This window comes from Melozone crissalis, unplaced genomic scaffold (assembly GCF_028551555.1).
Source record: "Melozone crissalis strain CALT ecotype California unplaced genomic scaffold, PUWL_Pcris_2 ptg000106l_1, whole genome shotgun sequence".
NCBI classification, from domain to species: Eukaryota; Metazoa; Chordata; class Aves; order Passeriformes; family Passerellidae; genus Melozone; species Melozone crissalis.
This window is the reverse complement of record NW_026535883.1, coordinates 4,214,004-4,237,784: the sequence shown is the minus strand read 5'-3', so window position 1 is coordinate 4,237,784 and position 23,781 is coordinate 4,214,004. Positions and strand designations below refer to the sequence as shown.

The window sequence follows — 23,781 nt, the reverse complement described above, 5'->3', positions numbered from 1 at the left end:
TCTGCTTTGTAATCTCAATACTGCATATTTTTTAAATTGAAGAAGACTCTGCACTGCTTAGCCAGTGTCCCTGGCCGTGTCCCTGGCTGCCCGGTGGCCTTCCAGCAACCACTGCAAAGTCCAAGGACTTGCCACAGCAATATCTAGGTTTTGCAAGCAGCACAGTTGGTCCTCATGCCAGAACAGATCAGAACTGGCTCTGCCTGTAACAGAACAAGGGCTGTGCCCTCTGCAGCTCAGGGTTTTCACGCTGTCCCCGTGGCAGCGCAGGGCCGCTCAGGGAGGATGAGCTCGGAGCGCGGCCAGCGCGGCCATGCCGGGGCAGGCGGAGCAGCGGCCGGGGCCGGGCCGGGCGGCCGAGAGGCAAAATGGATCTCGCTGTGCTGTTGGCAGCGCTCCTGGGACTCCTCATTGTCAAGGCTCTTTTGTTTCAGCTGAGAAACCCGAGCTCGCCTCCTTGCATCAGGAGCTGGATCCCTTGGTTCGGAGCTGCGTTTCAGTTCGGGAAAGCTCCTCTGGAGTTTATAGAGCGAGCCAGGAACGAGGTAAGGCGTGTGCTGGCCTGGTGCTCGTGGGTGCGTGCTGAGGGTGGCTGCCTGCAGGGGGAAAGGCGAGCCGCAACTCCTGCCTTCAGTTTTGCCCTTTCCTGTCACGTTTTATAACGTCAGGAGCATTTAAATGGTGAAGAATCGGCTTAGTGCCACCAGCATTGGTGAGTTGTGGATCTGATCCAGGCACGGTCTCTGTGCTGTGATCATCCTGTTTGGACCTCTGGCGTTTTGCTTTTGCAGTCTGGCTGTGTGTTAATCTTGGTTTCAGATAATATGGAAAGCTCTATGCCAAGTGCTGGGAACAGGAAACTACTTATTTGCATGCCTAAAGTTAGGTGAGATTTTTGAGCACCAGCTCAAAAAAGTCCCTCAGCATTCAAGGAGCACAGATGTGCTTGGCAGATCAAATTTTCTGTCCTAAAAATCTTAACTAAACATAGGGGTCAGGATTTACCCCTTGGACTTGAATTTCTTTTTCTGTGTCTGTTGGATACAAAGAGATCAAATTCTTAATTTCTAGATATTTAATAATGACTAACATAAACCCCAGTTTCTCACTTTCATTCAGGAATTATATTCCCCTTGCTGCTACAGTGTCATCAGCCTTGAGTGTTCCATGCTGAAGGATCACACAGCCCCACTACTTGCAAAAACTAGCTAAAAATGAAACCACTGTTACATCCTGAATTTTGAAAAAAAAGAAAAAACCCACATCAATAAATACTGGATCCCATTACTTTTTCATTTTGAACTGCCAAGTTTCATATTTGTATTTCTTTTGTATTGTTATAAACTCATGGTATTAAAGCAGAGAATTAAATCTGATCTTTGAGAACAACAAGAGCTGTCAATCTTGTATTAAAGCACATTAGGTGCATCATGGGGTAAGCTTAGAGGTATGATCTGGAGTTTCTTGGCTTCTCTGTGCTTGACAGGCCAGTTTAAATTTTTTTATTACTGTGTCTTTCCTGTAGCTTTCATCTGTGCAAATGCACACTCATTGGCTCTGAGTTAATTAATTTTGGTGTTCATTTCGTGTTCATCATCATCCAGGATGATGCTGTGGCAGCTGCTGACACATCTGCACACTCTAGGAACACCTGAATGACTTTATAAACCTCTGGTTTTGTTGGGACAGAAACTAGAACAAGAAAAATTTTCAATGCCTGAAAACTCAAAACAAGAAGGAAGAGAAGGCTTTCTTACACCTCTCCCTTTACTGTGTGTTTGCTGGTAGGGCTTCTCCTTTGACTTTTGGTCCAGCAGCTCCTTCTGACCTCTCCCTGTGTCCCCCTAGGCCAAGGGGGATGTCTCCATCCATCCCTCCCTCCCAGGCTGGCCACCTGCCTGCAGCACCATCCCCTGACAGTCTCTCTGCCTCTGAAGAAGGCCACTTGTTTGTTGTCCCCTTTCTCTCCTTAAACCCTCCTCAGGCACTGAAGTTCTCCCTCCCTTCCCACCTCCCACACTGGCACACTGTGCTGAGGCCAAGGAAAATAAGTATTTTCCTGCCTGCTCCCTTTGAAAGAGCAGGCACTGTTGGAGAGCACAGCCAAACCAAACACTGCTGCTGCCAGAGGGGTCATTAACAGGCACTACAGGGCTTGCAAAATCCATCTGCAATAATTCCAGGCTCCTTGATACTGCCAGAACAAGGTTCAGTGTCCTTAATATGAGCGAGCTGCCCTTGTAAAAGGTGTTACAGAAACAGGCTTTGGGCAGTGTGAAACCTCCTCATCTCTGCAAGGTCATTGTCTTCAGGGGAGACTCTTGCAATTCCTCCTCTGGATTAATCCTTCAGACTGCCGAAGTGACACTCATGTCTTTCTTAACTCCTTTCTTCCTTAATTCCTTTTGTGTCTGTCCTTCACTGTTTTTTCTCTCAAGCCCTGGGTAACACAGTAAAGTTCCACTGCTGCCAGCCTGCCCTTTGCTTGGAGTTTGCTGCTTCTGTTTTCCTCCCACGGAAGAACACGTGGGCTGGAAGAATTGTCTCCTTTCCCCCTTGTGTCATCACTGGGACTAAGAAAAGAAAGTTCCCCTGCTCTAATAAAATATTTAAGCTCTCATCTAATAAAAGATACCACCTCTTCCTCCTCAAGCTGCCTGGTGAGACAAGTTTTGTAGCAGTGTGGAAAGGACAGGAAATAACCAGAACCACCATGCCCCATAAAATACAGGGTGATCTGCTTAATGAGGGGTTCAAAAGGTGGCTCCCCAGTTCTCCTGGCTAACATGATAAGAGTTAGTAAGCAATTTCAAATTCTTCTCCTCAGTTTGCTGATTAAGCAAACAGAAGAAGTTCATTTAAACCCAGGAGATTGTTGTGCACTGTTGTCGGTACCTGTGGGATCCATACATCCCTCTCAGAGACAGTGCTGAATTGGGGCAAGGTGCTGTGTCCAGGACTGTTGGCCTTTCTGTGTGTGGCTGGGTGAGGGATGGCTCACTGGGTTACCCTGCAAGGGACACGTGGAGGGGAGCAGCTGGAGAAGGCTTCTGGTGGAGCATTTCCATACTCAGTGTCCACAGCTGAGTCACTGAAGGTCTGTGACTGGTCCCAGGTGTAGAAGACCAAAATGCTGCTGTCCCTGAGCTAGAGAGGGGACATGGCATTGACCCTGTGTGTGTGCAAACCCACGGGAGAGAGGGGAAACCCACCCAGTGCTCCCAGCAGAGCTCTTGGTGCAATGCAGCTGTCCCAGCTGACAGTGGTTGCTCCCTGTCAGTGCCCCTGGGGAATATGACTATTTCCCTAATTTCCTTTGGGATTTTGGAGAACATCATTCTGAAGTTTTTATTTCTCTGGAGTGTTACTTTCTTTAGGCTTGAATCTGTTTCTTACTGTGACACTGAAGTGTTTCCCAGTCTTTGGAAAAAAATTAGCTTTCATGAGTGAAAGCAATAAATCCTAAAAGGATTTTTTTTCTTTCTATATCTCTATGTTGTGAAGTGTCCTTAAAAGCTGTTTCAGATCAGTAACCTGGCTGCAGTGCTGGCAGCAGAGCCTGCATTCTGTTGGTACCTTCCCATAAAACAAGTGCATTCCAGGAGCTGATTTTATTGCAGTGTAACATCAATGTAATGACACATTTTGACAGATGAGCAGTCTGGTTATTCACATGTCTGTCTGGGACTGCAGCCATCAGGAGATGCTCAGTAACAGGGTGTAAAGGAGCACACCCAGGTGAGAGTTTGTAGCCTCCTGCTTTTTCTTCCCAGCTCCTGGTTTAGGGATTTGCTGGGCTGGAATTTGCATCTATATGATTTGACCTAATCTCTTTTGTTGCCCTGTGTATAAATTTGGCTTCACAGCAATGCACAGCAGTGAATCCTTAATTTAATCATGACCCATATAAATAAAGTATTCTGTCTGGTTTTAAACAATCTAACTCCTAATCTCAAGCCCATTAGCTTTTACATTATGAGGAACTGAGAATAATGATTGTCTTTTCCTCTTTTCCTGGGATCTAAGTTCACTTAATCTCCTTTTATTGAAATATTCATGCATGTTGTGCATCCCTTTGACTGTGACTAGCTCAGAATATCCTGCTGAGATGGAATGGGCAGAAACACAAATTAAAGATGCAAGCACAGGATGGGTTTAGATGTTTCTTGTCCTTTTTCCTTTCCTTTCCTAGCAAGACAAGAGCTCCAGATTAATTATCATAGAATGGTTTGGGTTGGAAGGAACCTTAAAGATCATCTCATTCGAACCCTTCTGCCACAACAGGGACACTTGCCACTATCCTAGGTTGCTCAGAGCCCCATCCATCCTGCTCTTGGACAATTCCAGGGATGGAGCATCCACAGCTTCTCTGTGCAACCTGTGCCAGGGCCTCACCACCCTCACAGTAGAGAATTTCTCCCAAATATCCACCTCAAACCTACTTGCTTACAGTTTGAAGCCATTTATTAGCACTTCCCAAATAGATTTTGGAGTCATTTCAGAGTTTCATTATTCTGAGCCTTCTTCTGTGACATTTCTAGGTCTTCTCATTTTTTAGACTCTCAAATGACTCCAGATCATGAGTAAACTTTTAGTTCTTCTTCCAAAGAATGAATTAGAAAATACTTCTAACACCACACAACCTTATGTCTCCCTAAAAGCTGTACTGGGCTCTTTTGCAGTACATCCTATTTATCCACTACTAATTCCAATCTTTAATAATGCTTTCTCTAATTTTTTGAGTACCAGAATGACTCTGAGGCTTCCCAGGTCCTCCTGGCACTATGTTTGCCTGTCCGTCCTCCTGTTGCTGGGAATGATTTAACAGATCACAGTAGGGAGTTCTGCAACTTCTTATTTTAATTCCTCAAGAGTTCTGAATTGAAATATTTATCACTGTTTTACCTAGAACTTGTTTAAATCTATTCTGCTCAATACTTCCTCTAAAACAAGGTCTCAGTCCCTCACTCTCAGTGAAAGGCTCCAAGGTGGGACTGGTCCTACACTGATGTAATCCTAACTCAGGTTCCTTCCCCACTTGGTTTCCTTACACCTTGAGTGTTTATCAGGCTCAGCAGCACACTGGGAGACTCCCTGCATCTGGCATGCTTGGAAAAGTCTCTGTTGTTGGGGAGGCAGATTGCCTTTATTAGTTTGATTCTCAAACCTTTCTTAGTAGTTTAATTTTGCTTCGCATTCATCAAATGTCATATCTATTTGGACACAAAATTCTGCTTTCTGAAAGATTTGTTTGACTATCTGCCATGACAGTGTTGCTCTATGAGGCTGACTTATTCTGGAGAAGGTAATCTATGGAGCTTTCTTTTTCAGTTTTGTTAAATATTGGTCTAATTTGAATGATTCTAAATAGATTGCAGGAAGCTGGATGAGATTCAAACCCAGATTGTTGTGTGGGTGTTTGCAGGTTACCAAGATGGTCTCTGGACAGGTTGTCAGTGCTGTCAGTGGAGTCCAGGGGCAGCTCAGCTCCCTCCAAAACCAGGAGTGCAGGAGATGGTCTGGTGCATTGGGATCCCCTGACTGCACAGACTCGATTTCTGTTGTCTGTTATGGGAACTCAGACATCTTGTTCACATGTAATCACCTAAAGTGTTCCAGTCTTTAAATGAGTGTGACCTTAATTGAATAATTAAGTGTTATTGCAGGCTACTATTAGTTCAAATTAAATTTTATTTTTAAATTAGTTTAAGTACATTTTAATGTTAATTTAAAATTTTAAACATCTAATTTTTAAGCATGGTACAAATTCACTGATTTTTTTCCAGTCTGATGATGAGGAGATGGACATCAAAAAGCCATCTTAGAAATTCAGCTATTATAGAGTCATGGAATCACAGATTGGTCTGTGTTGGAATTGACCTTAAAGCTCATCTTGTTCCACCTCCTGCCATGGGCAGGGACAAATTCCAGTGGACAGGTGCTCAAAGCCTCATCCAACCTGGCCTTGAACACTTGTTATTAAAACAGTATTTTATTTGTTATCACCCAGAGAGTTTGAACTGTCATTCTTTGTTTAATAATTTGCAGTTGAAGGGCACAATCAAAATTCAACTGAGGCCAGGAGGAATCTTCTCCTTGGCTTCAAAGAGCTTTTGATGAAGCAAGGATTTACACTACAGACACCAACAGCAAAAGAAATGGTTTAAGTCAATGGCATAAACAATGTGAGCAAGGTAGAATGATCTTTTTATGCCTACATCTGGCAGACAGAAGGTATTACACATTTGTTTTCTAGTTTAGAGTACTTACAAACATCAGTGTTAATTTTGACAATGTAGGAACTCAGAATTGAATTCCTATTGCTGGAAGTTTCAAGAACGCTATAGGATATTAGATTAAGGGAAGATGAAATAACGATTTATGGCATCAAAAACCTTTCCTGAATGTCAGTCAATCTGTTCTGCTCAAAGGTTGTTAGCTATTTTGATATTAATCTCTACAAGAAAGAAATCATTGGTATTAGGAGAAAAGGCAGGGGGAAGGGAAGGGAAGGGAAGGGAAGGGAAGGGAAGGGAAATACTAAAAATATGTAGGAGGATGGACTTTTTGCTAAAACAGTGTAGACTGAAACTGTAGGATTATGGATTTTTACAGTATTGGTACTTTGCTGTGTCAGCCAAAGTGTGCTGAAGAAAAAAACCCATACCTTGACTTCTCTAAATCCACATAGGTTGTAGTGCTTGAGTTGCAAGGTAATTCAAATATAAAATGTTAATTTAAGAGAAGAAATGTCTTTACTCTGCAAGAGGTCAGGCACATAGCACATTCCCTTCTGGTCATAAGTCTGCAAATTTTGATCTGATTCATGTTCATCCTGTGCAGTTCTGAGCCAAGGGGTGCAGAGGGCAGGAATGACCAGGTCCTCCCTCCTGACCTCTCAGCAGCACTGAAGTCGTGCTGGGGCTGCTGCAAAATGTGTTAACAGTGCACTGACAGGAAATCTCTGTTTGTTCCAGCATGGACCTGTGTTCACAATATTTGCTCTGGGAAAACGGTTTACTTTTGTTACTGAGGAAGAAGGAACTGAAGTATTTTTTAAATCTGAAGACTTAAATTTTGAACAGGCAGTACAGCAAGCTGTCAAGAATGCAGGTAACTGAGACCTGTCTCTTTTTTAAAGGAAACCAAATCTAGTTACCCAGGAAGATTAAATCCCAACCAAAAGCCTGTTGGCTTTTTGATCATGCCTTAAATGCTTATTTTAATCCATGACTGTGATGTGAAATGCTGAAATTCAATTTCTCCATGATGACCCAGTACTGTAAACCAGCTGAGGGGTTTGGATTCAGTCTCAAGGAATGAGAAGTTTCTGATGCAGGGAATGTTATTATTTTCACCATCCAGCAGTCCCAGTTTGAGATAGATCCTTTGCTGTGGCTGGACACCCCACATGCATGTACTTTGTTAAGAGCAGTTGTAGGTGATTCTATTACTTCACTGGAAAATCAGCTTGCAGCAATAATTACTTGCAGCAATAATTAGTTGCAGCAATAATTAGTTGCTACACAGTAGTACAACAGTCATTAGAAAAGGTGAGGTGTTTATGAGGATGTACTTTTATAGCATGGAGACACAAACTGGTTTTTTTCACTTCATTCAGTTTTGTGCCATGTCTGCACATCTCTGTACATCCCACTGGGGGGAAATCTCTGGATTGTTGGTTCTGGCACTGAAGCTCCACGAGGCAGGAAGATGTTACACAGGCTGGGAGAAGCAGAGTCATTACCAAAATCTTTACATGGTTTTACAAGGAAGCTTCCAGGGAGTTTTACTTTGGGATAATGGGGGTTAAGGCATTTAAATTAGAAGTCAAGTGTAAAAATGTTCACTGTATCTTTCAGTGAAAAATCTACTTTCCAAAACATTTCTGTTTCATTTTGTATTTAGTCTCTGTTCCTGCAGAAGCGTTTTATGAGAACCATGGTAACCTCTACAGCATGATGAAAGGGAAGATGAGTCCCAGTAACCTGCACATGTTCTCAGGCACTTTGTGTAAGGAGCTCCATGAGCACATGGCTCACCTGGGCACAGAGGGCACGGGAGACCTCAATGCCCTGGTAAGGTAAGGGAGACTTGCAGCACATTTCTAACTCAGGGATGTCCTTCATGGAAGGGAAATATTTCTGTAAAGCAGCTGGAGCTCAAAAGTCTTAGAAAAGTTTTGTCAGGGTGCTCATCACAGCTTCATGGTTTCAAAGTGGCTCACAGAGTGGACAGGGTTTCATGGAAAGGTGTTTCTCCCAGTTAGAAGAAGCATCTGAACTGCCTGTTTGGAAGAAAAAAGAAAACACAGCATGTTCCAACAAACCCTGTTTCCAAAAAGATGGGATAAAAGCTTCACATTATTTATAAAGAACTTAGAAAAAATGCTTAATCTCCTGCATTTTGAGAAGTTTCCATGTTTGAGCCAAGCTTAGCTTGAAGCTTAACTATGAACTTCTGCAACTGACTTGGCTGCCAGAACTTCACGTTAAAAAAAAATTGTTTCATGTGACAGCAACAAAGCTTTTAACTCTTTCTTCTTCCTGATTATCTGGGATAACACCTGTATCTTGTCTGTCCATCTGTACTACAAGTTGAATATTCATGGAATCCTAGAATAGTTTAGGTTGGAAGGATCCTTAAAGATCCCCTTATTCCATCCCCTGCCATGGACACCTTCCACTAGAGCAGGTCACTCAGAGCCCCATCCAGCCTGGCCTTGAAGATTCCCAGGGATGGGGACAGATACTGCCTTTGGTTTGGACCTGTTTCTAACACCTCACATTCACAATGTCCTTTGCTGTCCTTTCCTGCATTATACAGTGAGATACAGCTGTTAGTGCAATTAAATCACTTGGCACCTCTCACTCCACTTACTGCAATTTGGATTAACTGGGAAAAATGTGGAGGAGAGGGCTTTGAAATCTTGGAGGAGGTGATCGGTTCTGCTTTGCTAAACAAGGCAAAGTAAAAGTATTGGAATGCAGCATTCTGAATAAATGTTATTTATCTGTCTCAAAATTAAATCCTTAGAGCCACCAGATGGCCCCCTCTTCCTAATAATCTGAAAATCAGAAAAGTGAGCACTGTTCCCTGAAATACCCATTTAGCAACACATGGAACACAGCAAAGGCTGCACAAGAGTTTCCTGGAGTACAGAAGGGTCTGAGTAAGGAGCTCAGAGTTTGCAGGATAACAGAGGAGCTAGCACGAAAGAGTGAGATAAAAAGAAACCAAAAAAGCATTATCTGCCCAGGAAAGCTGCAGCCAGAGGAAGGATGTTTCAGGATGTTTGGTCCAGAGGGGTTTGTGCAGTGCCCAGAAGGTTCATGTGGGTCAAACTGAAATGAGAGGGGTGGTTCATGGGGAGGAGGGGACCTCGGTGGCCAGAGCCTTTCTGCTCCTACTCGAGTGACCAAACCCCAGCTGGTGAAGTTCAGCCATGTGTAGAGGACCAGCCTGAGCTCTGTGAAAATCCTGCCTCTGACTAAAATCTGAAATAAGTGTAGGGCTTATAAGTGTGGGAGATGTGAGCCTTGTGCCAGCCCTTCCATGCTGGTGTCACCCTTGAGTCCCACAGCTTCCAGGGTGGGCAATCCAATGTGCTAAAACTGCTGCAGCAGCTTCCCTGTGGCCCCTAAGTCTTGGGCATCTTGTCCTTGCAGGCATGTCATGTATCCAGCAGTGGTGAACACCCTGTTTGGGAAGGGCATCTGCCCAACCAGTCCGAGTGAAATCAAGGAGTTTGAAGAGCATTTCCAGAAGTATGATGAGGACTTTGAATATGCTTCTCAGATGCCTGAGTGCTTCCTAAGGTAAAGGGGCAGAGCTAATGATTGTGGTGTACCCACTGCAGACATTTATCTTGCTGCAGGGTCAACCATGGGAGGGGAGACATTTCCCCTGGATGTTGCCCAGTTTATACTGATGGTGTGCCCTCAGGTGAAGCAGGTTTTTAGCTAAACGCTTCAAAAAAGTTCTGACCTTGTCTTGTGCATTTTCTGGTATAAAGCAGAAATAACCTGGCAAGGTGCACAGGGCCCAGCTTGGACCTGACAGGGAGTAGCAGAATGGGGTAAAGAGCAAAGGCCTGAGCCTAAATGTGAGTCCCAAGCTAAGGGGGCCTCCAATGAGGTGTCTGTCTGCTCTTTTCCACCTGTTTTCCCAATACCAATCCCAGGTTACTTGTCTGCACTGTCACAGAACTGACCTTGGGTAGAAACACCTAAACCCGGGAGGTGCTTCCAGACGGTGTCAGTGCTCTCAGGGCCATCATTGCACCTTTAGCACCTCAGAATAACTTCAGAAAGAATTGAGGATGCTCTAAAAAAATGGCCTTGATTTTCTTCAAGATGATTGGCCTAAGCAGTCTGTCCAAATCAACAATGAAAACCTGTAATAAAACAGTATGAAGATGTAGGAGTGTTGCAGTCCCAGGTCCTGGCTGCAAGAGGAGGTCTGGCCAAAGTCTTGGACGTGCTGTTCCTCATGCCAGTCATCTCTTGGCTGTTCATCAGCTGACTGCTGCCCAGGGGCTTTTGGAAAACTACCCAAGGAGGGCTTCTCATGGAAAAGGAAATGTTGGTTTGTGTTGCCTCAGTAAAGTGCTTCTTGTTTGTTGCTTTTCTTTACAGGAACTGGTCTAAATCCAAAAAATGGCTTCTAAAATTATTTGAGAAAGTAGTGTTGGATGCTGAAAGGACCAACCCTTCAGAGACCACATCCAAGGTAAACATCCAAGGCTAGGAAATAAGATGACTTTGTTGTATATTCTGACTGAAGCAATGGAGGGCAGGAATTACTTCAGTACTGGAAGAAATAAGTCAAATATGTCAGCTTTTATAGCTATACCCAAATGTTCCAGTATTGCTGTCACCTGCAGTAGGACAGACCCATAACTTTGACTCCTGCTCCTCCATTTAGTTCTTTCAAGCAATTCTGAGAATTAACATCTTCCCCTGGGGAATTTTAAGGCAAGGGGCCAGAGCTATGAGCCATCCCCAGCCTGCAGTGCCACGCTGCAGTGAGCAGTTGAAAGAGGTGAGAGAAAGACACTTCAGTTGTCCCACTGAGGGCACCGTGCTGTGAAACTTCAAAACCTTACATGTGCTATTTATAAACCCTGGTGCAGAGTGAGCAGATCCTTCAACAGCCAGACTGGTAGAAAATAGCAGATTACTGGCTTGGGAGCCAAGTACCCTAAATATTGATTGTGTCAAAGCTGAGATAAATTGTTCCCCTGGTTATTCTTCTGAGCTCTGGCAGGAATTCTGCCGATAGGGCTGACAGATGTGACGGCAGACTGGCCTGGGAATTTTGATCTACCAAATGGTTGTAGGACAGACCATTAAACAAAACAGGTTTTATTTAGACTTCAAAAGCTTTACATACTGCAATTTATTTAATAAAATAAACCAGATCAGCAGAAAGAAAGAGAAAGCTGGAGAGGAGCTGGTGGGAGTTAAAGAAGGAGCAGGAAGTGGGCAGCACAAACTTGATGTCTTAGGTTGGATGGGAATTTGGAAAAAATCAGCAATTTTTTTAATTCAGGATTGGCCTTTTCACCTCTGAAAAGTAGGCAGGAAGGTTTGCCTCAAGTGCATGGTTGCCCTGCCTTTAAGGAAATACTATAAACAAAAGCTGATCCTAGAACATTGCACAGTTGCTATAGTTCCAAATATCAGCCCATTGAAGTCACTGCTTAGGTCGCCAACAAGGTGCCTGAACTAGGGAGTTTGCTGATGTGTCAGACCATCTCTTTATAACAAGCACTTCTGGGCATGATCAGAGAGAACATTTTCTTCATTTCCATTTGTTCAACTGGCTCATTCCCATTTTGAGGTTCTTTGAAGCAGAGGTGTAGAGAAGGGATTAGAATAGAGATTTTTTTTTTTTCCTTTCTTTCTGTACAAGCAACAATGGAGACTGAGGAAACTCAATCCTCTAAAACTTTAAGGAAATGGAGAGCAGTGAAAGTATTCAGGAGGAATTCAAGTGGTGCACTGAGTTCTCCTTGCCCTCTGCCTGTGAGTCTCACTTTCTTTTAATATCTGTCATCTCTACATTGTGCCTTCCAAAAAAGCCATAACTAACATTACTTCTCTTTGAGAAGCTAGTCCTTGAGCTCTAGTAAGCCCTGCCCCAAACGACATTTTAATATATTCTTGGAAATACAGATTATTTTCTTTTATTTTTAACAGACACTTCTACAACATCTCCTAGATAACTTGCAGGGAAAACATCTAGCTCCCAAGTATGGTCTCCTGATGCTCTGGGCTGCCCAAGCAAATGCTGTGCCTGTAAGTACATCAGCTGCAGAAACACCTTCTCTCTCTCCTGCTCCAAAGCCTGGATTTGGGGAGGAAAGGCTTTGAAGCAGAGGTCACACACACTCCGTGGATTCCAAAGAAGGGATTATCACGCCCACATGCATCACTACAAATATACCCAGGCTGCAATGTCACAGAAGCAATGACAAGAAAAGCTCTTCTTGTATTTTTCCGAAATTATGTTGTCCCCTGTCATAACATTTCAGGAACATAAGCCTCACAGCTATTAAGATCACAGTCCTAAGCTGTGAAGAGCATTTAACTCTGTTTTGAAGCACTGTAGCTGTATTATAGAAAAGACTATTTCAGATACCCTGGTGTTGCCAATTGTAAAGAATATCGAAAGCATAATATAGAGTAACTTCATCTGTGTGTAAACCCTCAAGTGATTTTTTCTCTTTCATTTTTGGGAAATCTGCTGTACAAATGCCAGTGGAAGAAAAACAATAGTTTGATTCTAGAGCTGTTAAGTTTTGTCTGTGTTAGAAAAGGATTTGCTGGATTAATGATACTGATATAAGTATGCCAACAATATATCTAAGACAGCTTAGGCTGACCAAAGACATTTACAGGAATTTCTCAGATGAAAAATCCATAGCAGCAAAAACATCCTTTATTTACCATGACTACTAAGCTCTTTCCAGCACAGTTATGTCCATTACAGATGTGATTTAGAAAAACATGATAGTGAGTTATTTTTATATGTTCCCCTAACGGATATATCTATGTTTTTTGGAGATTGGATATTACTGCAGTTTAGCCTAAGGGAATTTCATCCATTTCAGTGAGGTTTCTGTGGATTCACGTGTTGGCATAAGTGGGAGGCATAGCTTGCTGTCTGTTATCAGGATAACTGACATTCCTTCCACAACACTTACTTCTGTAATATTCAGCTGTAAATAGACATACAGATATTTTTCTGTTTCTCAGAATAGTAACAACCACTGTTCTGGGGAATGGAATGACGAAAGAAAAGGCCTTTCACCTTCCAAGGGCATATTTTACAAGCACTTTAAACCCTTTTATCTGAAACAATTCAGTTATCCCTTCTTAGCCCATGGAGAGAAGCCACAGTGTCCAAGTGCTGTACAGGAAGGCTAAGCTACAAGATTTGCTTTTCAGAAGGAGGGCTGCATCCATGTCAGTGTGTTTGGGAAATAACAGTCAGAGTTTCATCCCTCACCAGCACAGATGGCCCACGACCAGATCTGTGTGCAGGCTGCACCTCCCGCTAGCTCAGCAAGAGGAGAGAGACTCCTGGCACTGCTGCCAGTCCTTCTGGTTTCATCCTGCTTAAGAGGATTTCTCCTTTCCTAAGTTTCTTGATTTTCAACTTCATTGCATAATCAGTTAGCAAATTATTTCTAAAGGGGATATACTACTCCTTTTTTTGCTGTTAATTAAAACTTTTCCTTCCTATTTTAGTGTGACTCACTATGACAATGCCCTGCAAATTATTTTACCTCGTTTCTGCAAATGCTAGTATGAATGTATGAATTTATTTTTCTTTCATTCCTGCAGCTAAAACTAATCATGCATGATGATTTAGTAGTTCATTTAACACCTAGTTATTTGAAAATAAAGGATTCTGTGTTTCAAAGCTCGAGGCCAAAGCTATATAATGTTCCCTAAAGATAAGTACACAGCAGATGACTAGATATAATCTCCCAGGAGCTGAGCCCTTAGATATGGATTTACCCAGGAAGCACAGCTTCCCATGCATCTCAACCACAGCAGGCAGACACAAAAAAGGCCAAATGTTTTCACCTGCCTCTGTGATTTGCTAAAAAGATACTGTCATTCTATTCCATGTCCCTCAATTCAAGGATTTCCATTCTGTTTAGGTTGCATTTTGGACCCTTGCTTTCATACTCTCTAATCCTGCCATTTACAAGAAAGTCATGGAAGACCTGGCTTCTGTTTTTGGCAAAGCAGGTAATAAATGTGATTTTGTCCTTCTGGAAGCTGGAAGTGATTTATCCTGTGTTGGCCCAGCACAGGGCACACTTGGTCAGTGGCTGGGAACAATGAGTGTTCCAATTAAGGGTGCTGCTGATAGCATAGACAGCTCTCAGGTCTTTACTCAGTATATGATCAAGATGTATTTCTAAGCAAAACCCATCTCTGATGTTAGCAGAAGGAAGTAGGAAAAGAACAGTATGTGTTTGTCTCTTTGTTCCTATCAGAAAAGAACACTATGTGTTTCTTCATTCCTATCACTTAAACTTAGATTTGTATTTGTATTTCCTAGTTTTGTGTTTTTTCCAGGCAACTAATAGTTGAGGTCTTTCAGTTTAGGTGCTTTTCATGGTGTGCTGTTCACCAGAGTTACAGGTATTCATGGTTAAAAAATAGACCAGGAACTGTTCTCTTTTCTGTCATCAGAGGCAGATTTTTCCAGCATGGTTGACCCCCCATGAGTAACCTCTTTCTCTCAAAAAGCAGTCACCTATTGGGAGTAGTTGTTCCTATATGCAGTCCCTTGGACCAGAGTTAAACTTTCACAGAAGCTCTTTGTTGACATGGGTCAAAACATGCCAGTAATTAACCAATAAAGAAAAATCCTGAAGTCTTTCTCCTGGTCTTGTTTCATTTTCTAACGTTAACAGAGTCCAAGAGCTCAGCCATGGCTTCTTGTCTTGGTGCCTACAGTCCCTGAGATTTCCATGCAGTGTCCTGTGAAAGCAGAGAAAAACTCTGAAGACTTTTAACTTCCAACATGACTTTGTTTGGCCCCTTCTATCTAATGCCATATCTATACCTTAGAGTTATTGAATTATGTCCAGTGGCTTTTCTTAAATGTTACTGATTTGATTCTGTTTATTTACTTTGAAATATAAAGACAATTTTTGGGTGTAAACAATGCCTTGAAGTCTTGAAGTGTTTCACCCACAGTCCTAAAGCAAGACAAGCCAGCCTGTATCAAAGCAAGTATAAATGGAATCTTCTTTCCCATGCCACAACAGGTAAAGATAAACTGGAAGTGTCTGAGGAAGACCTGAAGAAGATCCCTTTCATTAAATGGTGCACTTTGGAAGCCATACGGCTGAGGTCTCCAGGTGCAATCACCAAGAAAGTCATAAACCCAATTAGAATTAAGGTGAGGTTTGGTTGTGGGGTTTTTCCCCCAAAGAATGCTGTGTGATTTGTCTGGAAAGGGTCCTCCCAATAGATCTGGGTAAAATGACAGTGATAGAGATATTCCCCAGCCTCACATATATATTCTTTTTAATGGATTTGTTTATCATCATTAATTTATGAGTGGTTTGGATTGTCTGGCTCACAGTCTTGCCTTCAGTTTTGAATTGATTTGAGATTGAATTGAATTGAACTACAGATACTGATGGCATATAAAAGAGGAATCAGACACCACAAAAATAGTTGAAGGATCTACATTTTAGTTACTGATAAGACTCATTTTGTCCTCTTCGCTACCATTCAGGGGGAGGTGATCATCTATCTGTTGTCATAGAAGGCTTTCTTTGAGTTTCTTTGCATTGAAGGAAGTATTTAACAAAATATTTAGAAAAAAGAAAACAGCTCATATGATAAATCAAGAAACAGGAAAGACAGAAATAATGCTTCTGATGTTTTGATATCTAAAAAACCCAAATCAGAACACAAATAATCTTTCCAACTTCCCCATTGTTTAGGTTTTGTGGAAAAAAATAGCAGCAGCAAGAAGAAACTTCAGACATGTAATGTGGCCACCATGGCTTTATCACCCTCACTTATCTTTTCTTAGGATCTTCTGCTGATGGAAGAGAACTACCAAGGAGGGACTATTTTGTGAGATTTTTGGTTCTTTTCTTAGAGATTTTTCTCTTTTCAGAATTTCACCATCCCTGCAGGTGACATGCTGATGTTGTCACCATATTGGTTGCACCGGAATCCAAAATATTTTCCTGACCCAGAAATGTTCAAACCTGTAAGTTGTCACTCTTAGTGTGGATATTTTGCTGCCTTTTCTTCCCTTCACTTATTTTACAATAAAAGTATATGGATGAATGTGCTTAAATCTGGCTGGAGAATGGTCTTGAATACAGGGACATAAAGGAGGAGCCTGTGGAAATAAAAAAGTCTTTTAATTTCAGTGACATGTTGCAGATAATATGGTACTATTTTAGTGTCACTTTGATCCTGATCTTATCACTCTCTGTAACTCCCTGAAAGGAGATTGCAGCCAGGTGGGAGTCAGTCTTCTCTCTCAAGTAAGAGCTAATAGGATGAGAGGAACCAGCTTCAGATTGTGCCAGGGGAGATTTAGATTGGATATTAGGGAAAATGTATTGACGGAAAGCGCTGTCAGGCATTGGAACAGACTGCCCAGGAAATGGTCACCATCCCTGGAGGGGATGTGTAGGTGTGGCAGCTGGGGATGTGGTTTAGTGGTGGATTGGCAGTGCTGGGTTAATGTTGGACTCGATGATCTTAGAGGTCTGTTCCAACCTAACTAATTCTGTGATTCCAAGCGTTCTCCTCTCCCTGCCGGATGATTTCTCGTAGGTATTATCTCTGCTAATTCAGTAGTTAATCTAGTTTCTTTATTATTATTCCACTGCAGGTGGCTGTGTGGGCAGGCTTGTAACTGCTCTTTTTAGCACCATCCAATATAGAACAGTTTGTCTTTTTTATAGAAATACATCAAGAAGTAATTTAAACAAAACTTCCCTTCTAGCAAACTCTTCCTAATTTGAAATCCCTTTTAACAATTCCCGCTTCTTTGAAATCTGAAGCTGAAACTGATGCAGCAGCTTATTTTTTTAGTAACTTTTTTTCTAAAGAGCAAGTTAGTTTGTTTTTTAGAAACTCGCCCTTTTTTTTCAAGAGGAATAGATGAGTGCCCCTTGGACATTGTCATTCCAAATGTATGACCTTGCTTCATCACCACGGAGATTTTTTTTCTTCTTTATTGGATTTTGATGCTGACAAGTTTCTTCCTCAGAAATCTCTAATCAGCCCTAGCTGAAAAAAACCTCTAAAGTAGATAAATGCAAGATGATGTCTTCTCTGGGACAGCTTCATCAGAGGAGTTCACCAGCAGAAGCTTGACAGGGTGTTAGTTGGCAGAGTAGCACTGAGTTTGTGGAGGCTGGTACAGTTTGTCACCCAGCAGTCATGAGATTTGCTTCTCTCAGTGTCACCCACCAGAACTTCAGCCCGTATTGCCTTGTTCCTTGTGTAGTCCCTTTCCTCTCAAAGCAATTTAGGATGGAGCAGGGATTCCTTTGGGTACAGACAAGCTGTTTTTTGTGGAGAGTCTTTCATCTTCTCACACACTGGCTTACACCAGTTAAAGCTCATAGACCTTGCATTTGTCTTAGAAATGTTTTTTCTGTGCAAGATGTGTGTGAGCTATTTGTGTGTCATGGCACACTTTTGTGGCTGAGGCTTCCCTCAGTACTGGTTGAACATTTGCATTTGTAGATACATTTAAAAAGAGAAGGTTGCATTTTAATAGCTCAAGATGCAGGATTTAGGAAATGAGGACGTATAGGGAAACTGCTTTAGGGAAAACTTCTCCAGCATTTTAAGGCACCTAAATGTGCTTCAAATGGGACCCTCATTTCTTTCCCTGATTCAGTGTTGACTTTTGGATCCAGACTCTAATACTAACAGGTTGAATGCAAAAAATGGTATTAGTGCAACTTTGTATTGAGGATTAACTGTCCAAGGTCATTTTTAGCCTGAAGAAATAAAGTTAAGCTTTATTTATATAAGGCTGATTTGGAAAAAAAAAAGTTTCTTCCCACAGGATCGTTGGAAAGAGGCAAATTTAGAGAAGAATGCTTTCTTGGACAGCTTTGTGGCATTTGGAGGAGGGAAGCATCAGTGTCCAGGAAGGTCAGTGAAACAGCTGGAGTTTATTTATTCCCAAACCCTGCAGAGAACAACTCTCTTGAACTGGGCTTCTCTTACTCTTGGAGATAACGTGTTTGCTTTGCTCTTTGTCAGTCTCCTAATGCACCATCTGCACCTTGTTTAAACTGATCTGAAAGTGGTTTCACTCCTGGAAAAGACAGGTGAAGTCACAATGAGCAGGCAGAATCTGGGACCAGTGTATCAAGGGATATTGCCCCCCACCCAGGGAGGAAATTCAGCCTGGCTCTGCCCCTGCTGAGGTTTCTTTTCATCAAAGGAGAGTTGCTCCACTTCCATACACACCATTTTACAGACACAGTTACTTAGGTTGCCTTAAACCAGTTCTAAACAAACCTACAGAACATTTCTCAGGTCTGAGACTCTTTCCATTCTCTGTGATGCCATTGACATTTCTGCTGATCTTCAGGTATCCTAACTGTCTCCCCTGTGTTTGAATCTGGTCTTTGCATTAGGGCACACAGAACTGTATAATGGCTTAAATTGCAGATCCTGTCTCACTTCACTCCTCCAGCAATGCCAGCCTTGGTACTCCCTGCATTCCTTATGCTGTTTTCTCTGCTGTCCCTCTTCCTGGAAAAAGTCCCAGGGAGCCAGCTGCTCCTTGTTCCTGTGTTCAAACATCTCTGTGCTCAATCCTCTGCCTTCAAAACCTGAGCTCCTCCGAGACAAAAATCTCCTTAGAACCCTTAAGACCAGTTGTTTTACCTCGAATTCCATGTGGAGCAAGGAATCTGGAGGATGTTGCAGAGGATCTGCATTCTGGAATCTGCACCCTATGGCAGGCTAGACATGAGTGCCAGATAAACTTTGTGAAGGCACTAAAGATATGAGCAAAATGAATAAAACTTCTTTCACCATTTAGGCTTTTAGTCAGAGGGAAGTGCTCACTCACTGCTGTACCTTGGCGGCTTGTACCACATTCCTGAGCTAAATCTGAGCACAGCCTCATTCCCAGCAAGGGCAACAGCAAAATTCACAAGAGGCATCTGCAGGTACAGGGAAAGCTGCAAACAATGTTCCTGAAAGCTGCTTGTTTATGTATCCTGACCTATATCTTTGTTCAGGCTGTTCTCTGGACTCTGATAACATCTTTCAAATAAGTTTTTGTTTAGAGAGGAAAGTATAACATTTCTACACAGACAACAGATGGAGAATCTTGTTCTTGCTGAGAAACAAAAAAGCCCTTTCAGACCCTTTGGCAGTCCACATGGTAACACACACCTTCAGGTTTTTCAGCAATAATTGTAAAAGAATAATGTGATGGTCTTGAAAAAAAAGAAAATTAAATCAAGTGTTTGTATCAAAGATTCAGGTTGCAGATTACCTTCATACAACTGAATGCTATTTCAAGTTTAAGATGCATTTTTATTTATTTCCTTAATGAGGGTTATAAATTAAATATATGTAACATTTAATTTCTCCATTGCAAGAGTTCAGCATAAAATTAAAAGCTACTATAATCAAACTGAAAGCCAGTAAATAACTTAGCTGTCAAAATATTCTACCAAACTGATGTGGGAAGAGCTCCAAAATAGCCATTTCTGTGCCATATTTTTTACTTAAGAGAAAAATTTGATGTCAGTTTGACTGCTTTGGTCAAACCAGATGATTACTGCTTGTGTGACTGTGCTTGTCTTGCATGGGTTGTTGTCCCCTCAAGCACTGAGATCCAGGGCCCTGCTGTGCAAACTGAGCTGGGACTGGAAGGACCCAGCCTTGCATGGTGCTGCAGGCTTGGAGCTTGGGCTACATCCCACCTGAGCTGGGCTAACAACCATCAGAATATCCCTGCACTCCATTCCCCTGAGCCAAGGCCACCAAAAGCTCAAGGCAATTGCAGTGTGAAATCACAGGGATAATTTGGGTCTGAAGCTGTGCTGAAACAAACAAGGATATCCCACTCCAGAGCCCAGGGTGGCTCCATGTGCAGAGCCTGGTGGCTCTGCAGGAGTTACCTTGGGTCTGTGGGGCTTTTTATTTTCCCTTCACACCTGCCAGCCAGCTCCATGTGCAGTCATGTAGCCTCTTCCCCTGTGAATTCCCCCATAGCTATTTCATCCAGGTTTCCCAGCATTTTTCTGTACAAGAGCAAGGTGGTGTTACTATTTTAACTGGGTATATAAGACTTGTGTCTAAACTCTGCAAAGTGAGTAATCCCATGACCTGCCATAGGTGCACACTGGTGAATGCAGAAAGCATTGTACACACAAGCTTTAAAAACCAGTAGCCTGGAGGGTTTCACCTGCAATTATCCAAAATCTTCTCTGGCCTAAGAAATACCTTTGGGAGAGTGTTACAGAAAAAAGAAACCGTGCCCTTGGGTCTCCTACTGCATCCTAATGCTGACGCATTAAATAATAACTCCCACTGTCACTGCTCTCTGATGTCACCAGGCTCCCAGCTGTATTATATAACTTTATATAGCACAATTAGTCATATGGCCTTTTCTGTTTGACTGCCTTCTCACTCCTAGGAAGTTATTTCAAGTCAGCAAGTGTTAGGAGAACATAAATGTTTATACAGTGGAAAAATCCATAATGGTAAGGAGCTGGTTTAAAATAGGTGTCAGAAGGATACTGTCAGTCCAGTGTTTCACCAGAGAAAGAAGGGGCAGCTGCCACGTTTGTGCTCTTTGCTGAGCAACAAACCCAAACTACAGCAGTTTCCCTATGGAAGATAAACTTCCAGGCAGAAGTAAAGCACAGAGTGTAAAATGTGTCAAAGACACCCTGTTTCTTACCTGATAATAATACACATGTGATGGTCAGTCTGGAGGGCCAATGTTTTCCTCCCTTTTTGTGCAGGTGGTTTGCAATCATGGAAATCCAGCTGTTGGTTGTGCTGTTCCTGTACAAGTATGAATTTGTGCTGTTGGATGCAGTGCCAAAGGAGGTAAGAGATCCATGCATGTGTGTAGCATTGTCCATCTTAATACCCTTCATTCATCAGGCTCAGCTGAACAGCCATGCTCAACTGTGCTTACATAAATTTTGAAAGAAGTATTATAAAACATGTATCTTTGTTTTAACTCAGAAAATCCAGAGTAATTCCTGCAATTCCAGTTAGTGGGGCCTGCACTGACTATATAACCAAGAGCTTACAAGAATATTTTGTCTCATCATTGCCTAAACATTACCAAAGATTTGATACTTGTTGCTCACAAAAACAGTAAATATGGAATGAGATCACTAATACTTTAAAGATATGGAACCAGAAGTAACACTTGTAATGCTCTTCCACTCCATATTCAGGGGTGGAAGGTAAATTACTAGAGTGAGACTGAATGAGCAGCTGAGACACAGAAAGTTTTACACTTATGGTAGAACAGCACAGTTGCCACTTCATTATTTGAATATTTTGAAAGTATTCAAAACTGTGGGGATTTCTTAAGTGCTCATGTGTCATCCTGACAGAGTGACTGGAATAATAATTAACCATGAAGGTCCTACTCAATGGCTTCAGCAAAGCCAAGAAATAATTACTTTATTTGGTCTTGGCTCTCTAAGACTGAAGATGCAAGAATATCTTAACATTAAAGCACAATGGTAATTCCATTAACTAAACTAACTGATGTGTTTTTTCTGAATTTCTTCTTTTTTCAGAGCCCTTTACACTTGGTGGGGACACAGCAACCCATGGCACCATTACAGGTCCGGTATAAATGCCGGGAATGAGAGTTGTCCAGCACTGAGCTGTCTTTGCCAGCCCAGGCTGGATGGATGGACCACTGAGCTGCTTCCTAATCCCACATCTTCAGACAGCTTCTCTGCCTGCACAGTTCTTGATGTCAGCTTTCAGTGCTGCACATTGTGCTGTGCCAAACCAGTGCAGTCATACCTGTGCTCTCCCCTGGCTGCCCAGCTCCCAGTGCTTCAATCCAAGCTCTCCTGCTGCATTCATAATTTGTGGGCCAGTTACTCACTGACTTTGCAAATCTGATATACTAAACTCACCATCCAAACATTCAGGACAAAAAGCTGCAGTGTCTGGAAGTCCTGTGTGGAAGCTGTGCCAGAACCAGCGGAGAAGCAGCTCCCTTGGGCCAGCTCACTGCTTCCTGCAGGGTGCTTCAAACCAAGGCCAGACTGGTGCCTCATGCTAAGAAATCACATTGGTAACAGCAAACAGCGCCCTGGTGCTGGTGAGCACAAAATCCAGGACAGTCTGAGCAGAGACCTCTGGATCAGCTCCATCCTGATAAACTGTGGGGACTTGTGTGTCACTGCCTGTGTGGGCAGGTGAAGGCCTGGCCTGCTCTGCCTGCAACCAGTGCCGGCATCTTGTGAATAAAATGCATTTGTAATGGAAAAATTGTAATTGGGATCTTGTTCCACTGGAGCACCTGAAATTTCTGCTGAGCTTTATTTTGCTCCACAGGATTCAGAATCGGTCCTTGCCTGAATTTGCAATGAAAGTTTGACCATATTTAGCTCCCAATAAAAAATGATTGCAAGGAAAGCTGTTCCTGCTCATGAGACTGGTTGTCTGTTTTATCTAGAATGCTTTTACTTTCCCTTCCATGAGTTATAGAACAAATTGCACAAATCTAAGAATTTTTAATCCTGTAAAGAATACCTAGTAAAAGTTGTTTGAAGATGCTGTCAAATAAGTTCAGATACCAACACTTTAACGGCTGTCAGATTCAATATACAATAATAGCATGGCATGTATTTTTAGTCTTATAAGTAATTATTCATCATTTTAAAAGTATTTGCAGAAAATACTTGCAAATACATTTTAAAAGTATTTTCAAAAAATACAAATAGACTTTGAACAGCAGAACAAACTATGGGAACAACATGCATAGGAAAATAACACATTGTATAATTCATTACATGGTTGGCTTACCTTCATGATGGATATAACAACTTCAGTGATTTATATGGCTGGAAAATGATTCATCCAACTTTTATTTTAGCTCATAATGGTTAACTGTGTATGAGTTGCAATCTTAATTGTTGTTCTAGTGTCTCTTCAATAACTGAAAGCCATTCCCTTGGATTTCATGCATGGTATTACCTGGAAGTGTATATTTTATTTTTAAAATTTGGAGATGACCATAATATTTGTAAGGCCAGGCTGGATGGGCCTCTGAGCAACCTAATCTAGAGGAAGGTGTCCCTGCCCATGGCAAGGGATTGGAACTGGGTGATCTTTAAGGTCCCTTCCAACCCAAACCATTCTGTGATACTGTGATGATTTTTATAAATATTTTGCACTCACAGACCTCCACCCTGATCTGCAAGAGCAGGGGGCAGGCTGAGGCCACTGGTACTGTTGGAGTGCTGAGTGTTTCTGTCTGAGCTGGCCACTGGAACCATCAGTGGATACACATTTTACACATTTTACACATCTGGATCCAGGGGTGTGGAGCTGCAGCATCCTCACCTCTCTGGGGCTACTGGATTTAGCAACTCCCCATCAGTTGTGAATCAGCCATGAAAATATTGGTTCTGAAAGGCAGGACATGTTTTTATTGGAAGTGCAGGCTTTTGGCAGGAAAGAAATAGCTGTTCATGGCAGAGGTGAAGAAAAGTGGGCCTGACTGTGGGGTCCCATCACTGCC

General features: G+C 42.3%; 1 protein-coding gene across 3 annotated transcripts; it reads left to right on the top strand.

Moving 5' to 3' along the window:
* The first annotated feature begins 254 nt into the window (after positions 1-254).
* Positions 255-22,663, top strand: LOC128947454 (24-hydroxycholesterol 7-alpha-hydroxylase). Of its 3 annotated transcripts, XM_054291714.1 has the most exons (13): positions 490-545; positions 5,426-5,597; positions 6,978-7,113; positions 7,909-8,083; positions 9,669-9,818; positions 10,638-10,731; positions 12,204-12,302; positions 14,177-14,267; positions 15,299-15,432; positions 16,165-16,260; positions 18,088-18,176; positions 21,020-21,107; positions 21,818-22,663. In XM_054291714.1, exons 2-13 carry the CDS (start codon positions 5,571-5,573, stop codon positions 21,887-21,889), a joined length of 1,251 nt encoding a protein of 416 aa, XP_054147689.1. In that variant the 5' UTR covers positions 490-545; positions 5,426-5,570; the 3' UTR covers positions 21,890-22,663. The 3 variants fall into 3 exon arrangements, with proteins under 3 accessions (XP_054147688.1, XP_054147690.1, XP_054147689.1); XM_054291713.1 differs by lacking the exon at positions 5,426-5,597 and having other exon boundaries at positions 255-545; XM_054291715.1 differs by lacking the exons at positions 5,426-5,597; positions 18,088-18,176 and having other exon boundaries at positions 255-545.
* Positions 22,664-23,781: the final 1,118 nt, after the last annotated feature.

What these genes read in the sequence shown, in the direction of transcription:
- LOC128947454 (XM_054291713.1), top strand. Translation starts at nt 369, where the DNA reads ATGGATCTCGCTGTGCTGTTGGCAGCGCTCCTGGGACTCCTCATTGTC. An exon ending in TTCTGTTTTTGGCAAAGCAG is followed by an intron (nt 14,268 to 15,298) that starts GTAATAAATGTG and finishes ATGCCACAACAG; the next exon opens with GTAAAGATAAACTGGAAGTG. An exon ending in TAAACCCAATTAGAATTAAG is followed by an intron (nt 15,433 to 16,164) that starts GTGAGGTTTGGT and finishes TTCTCTTTTCAG; the next exon opens with AATTTCACCATCCCTGCAGG.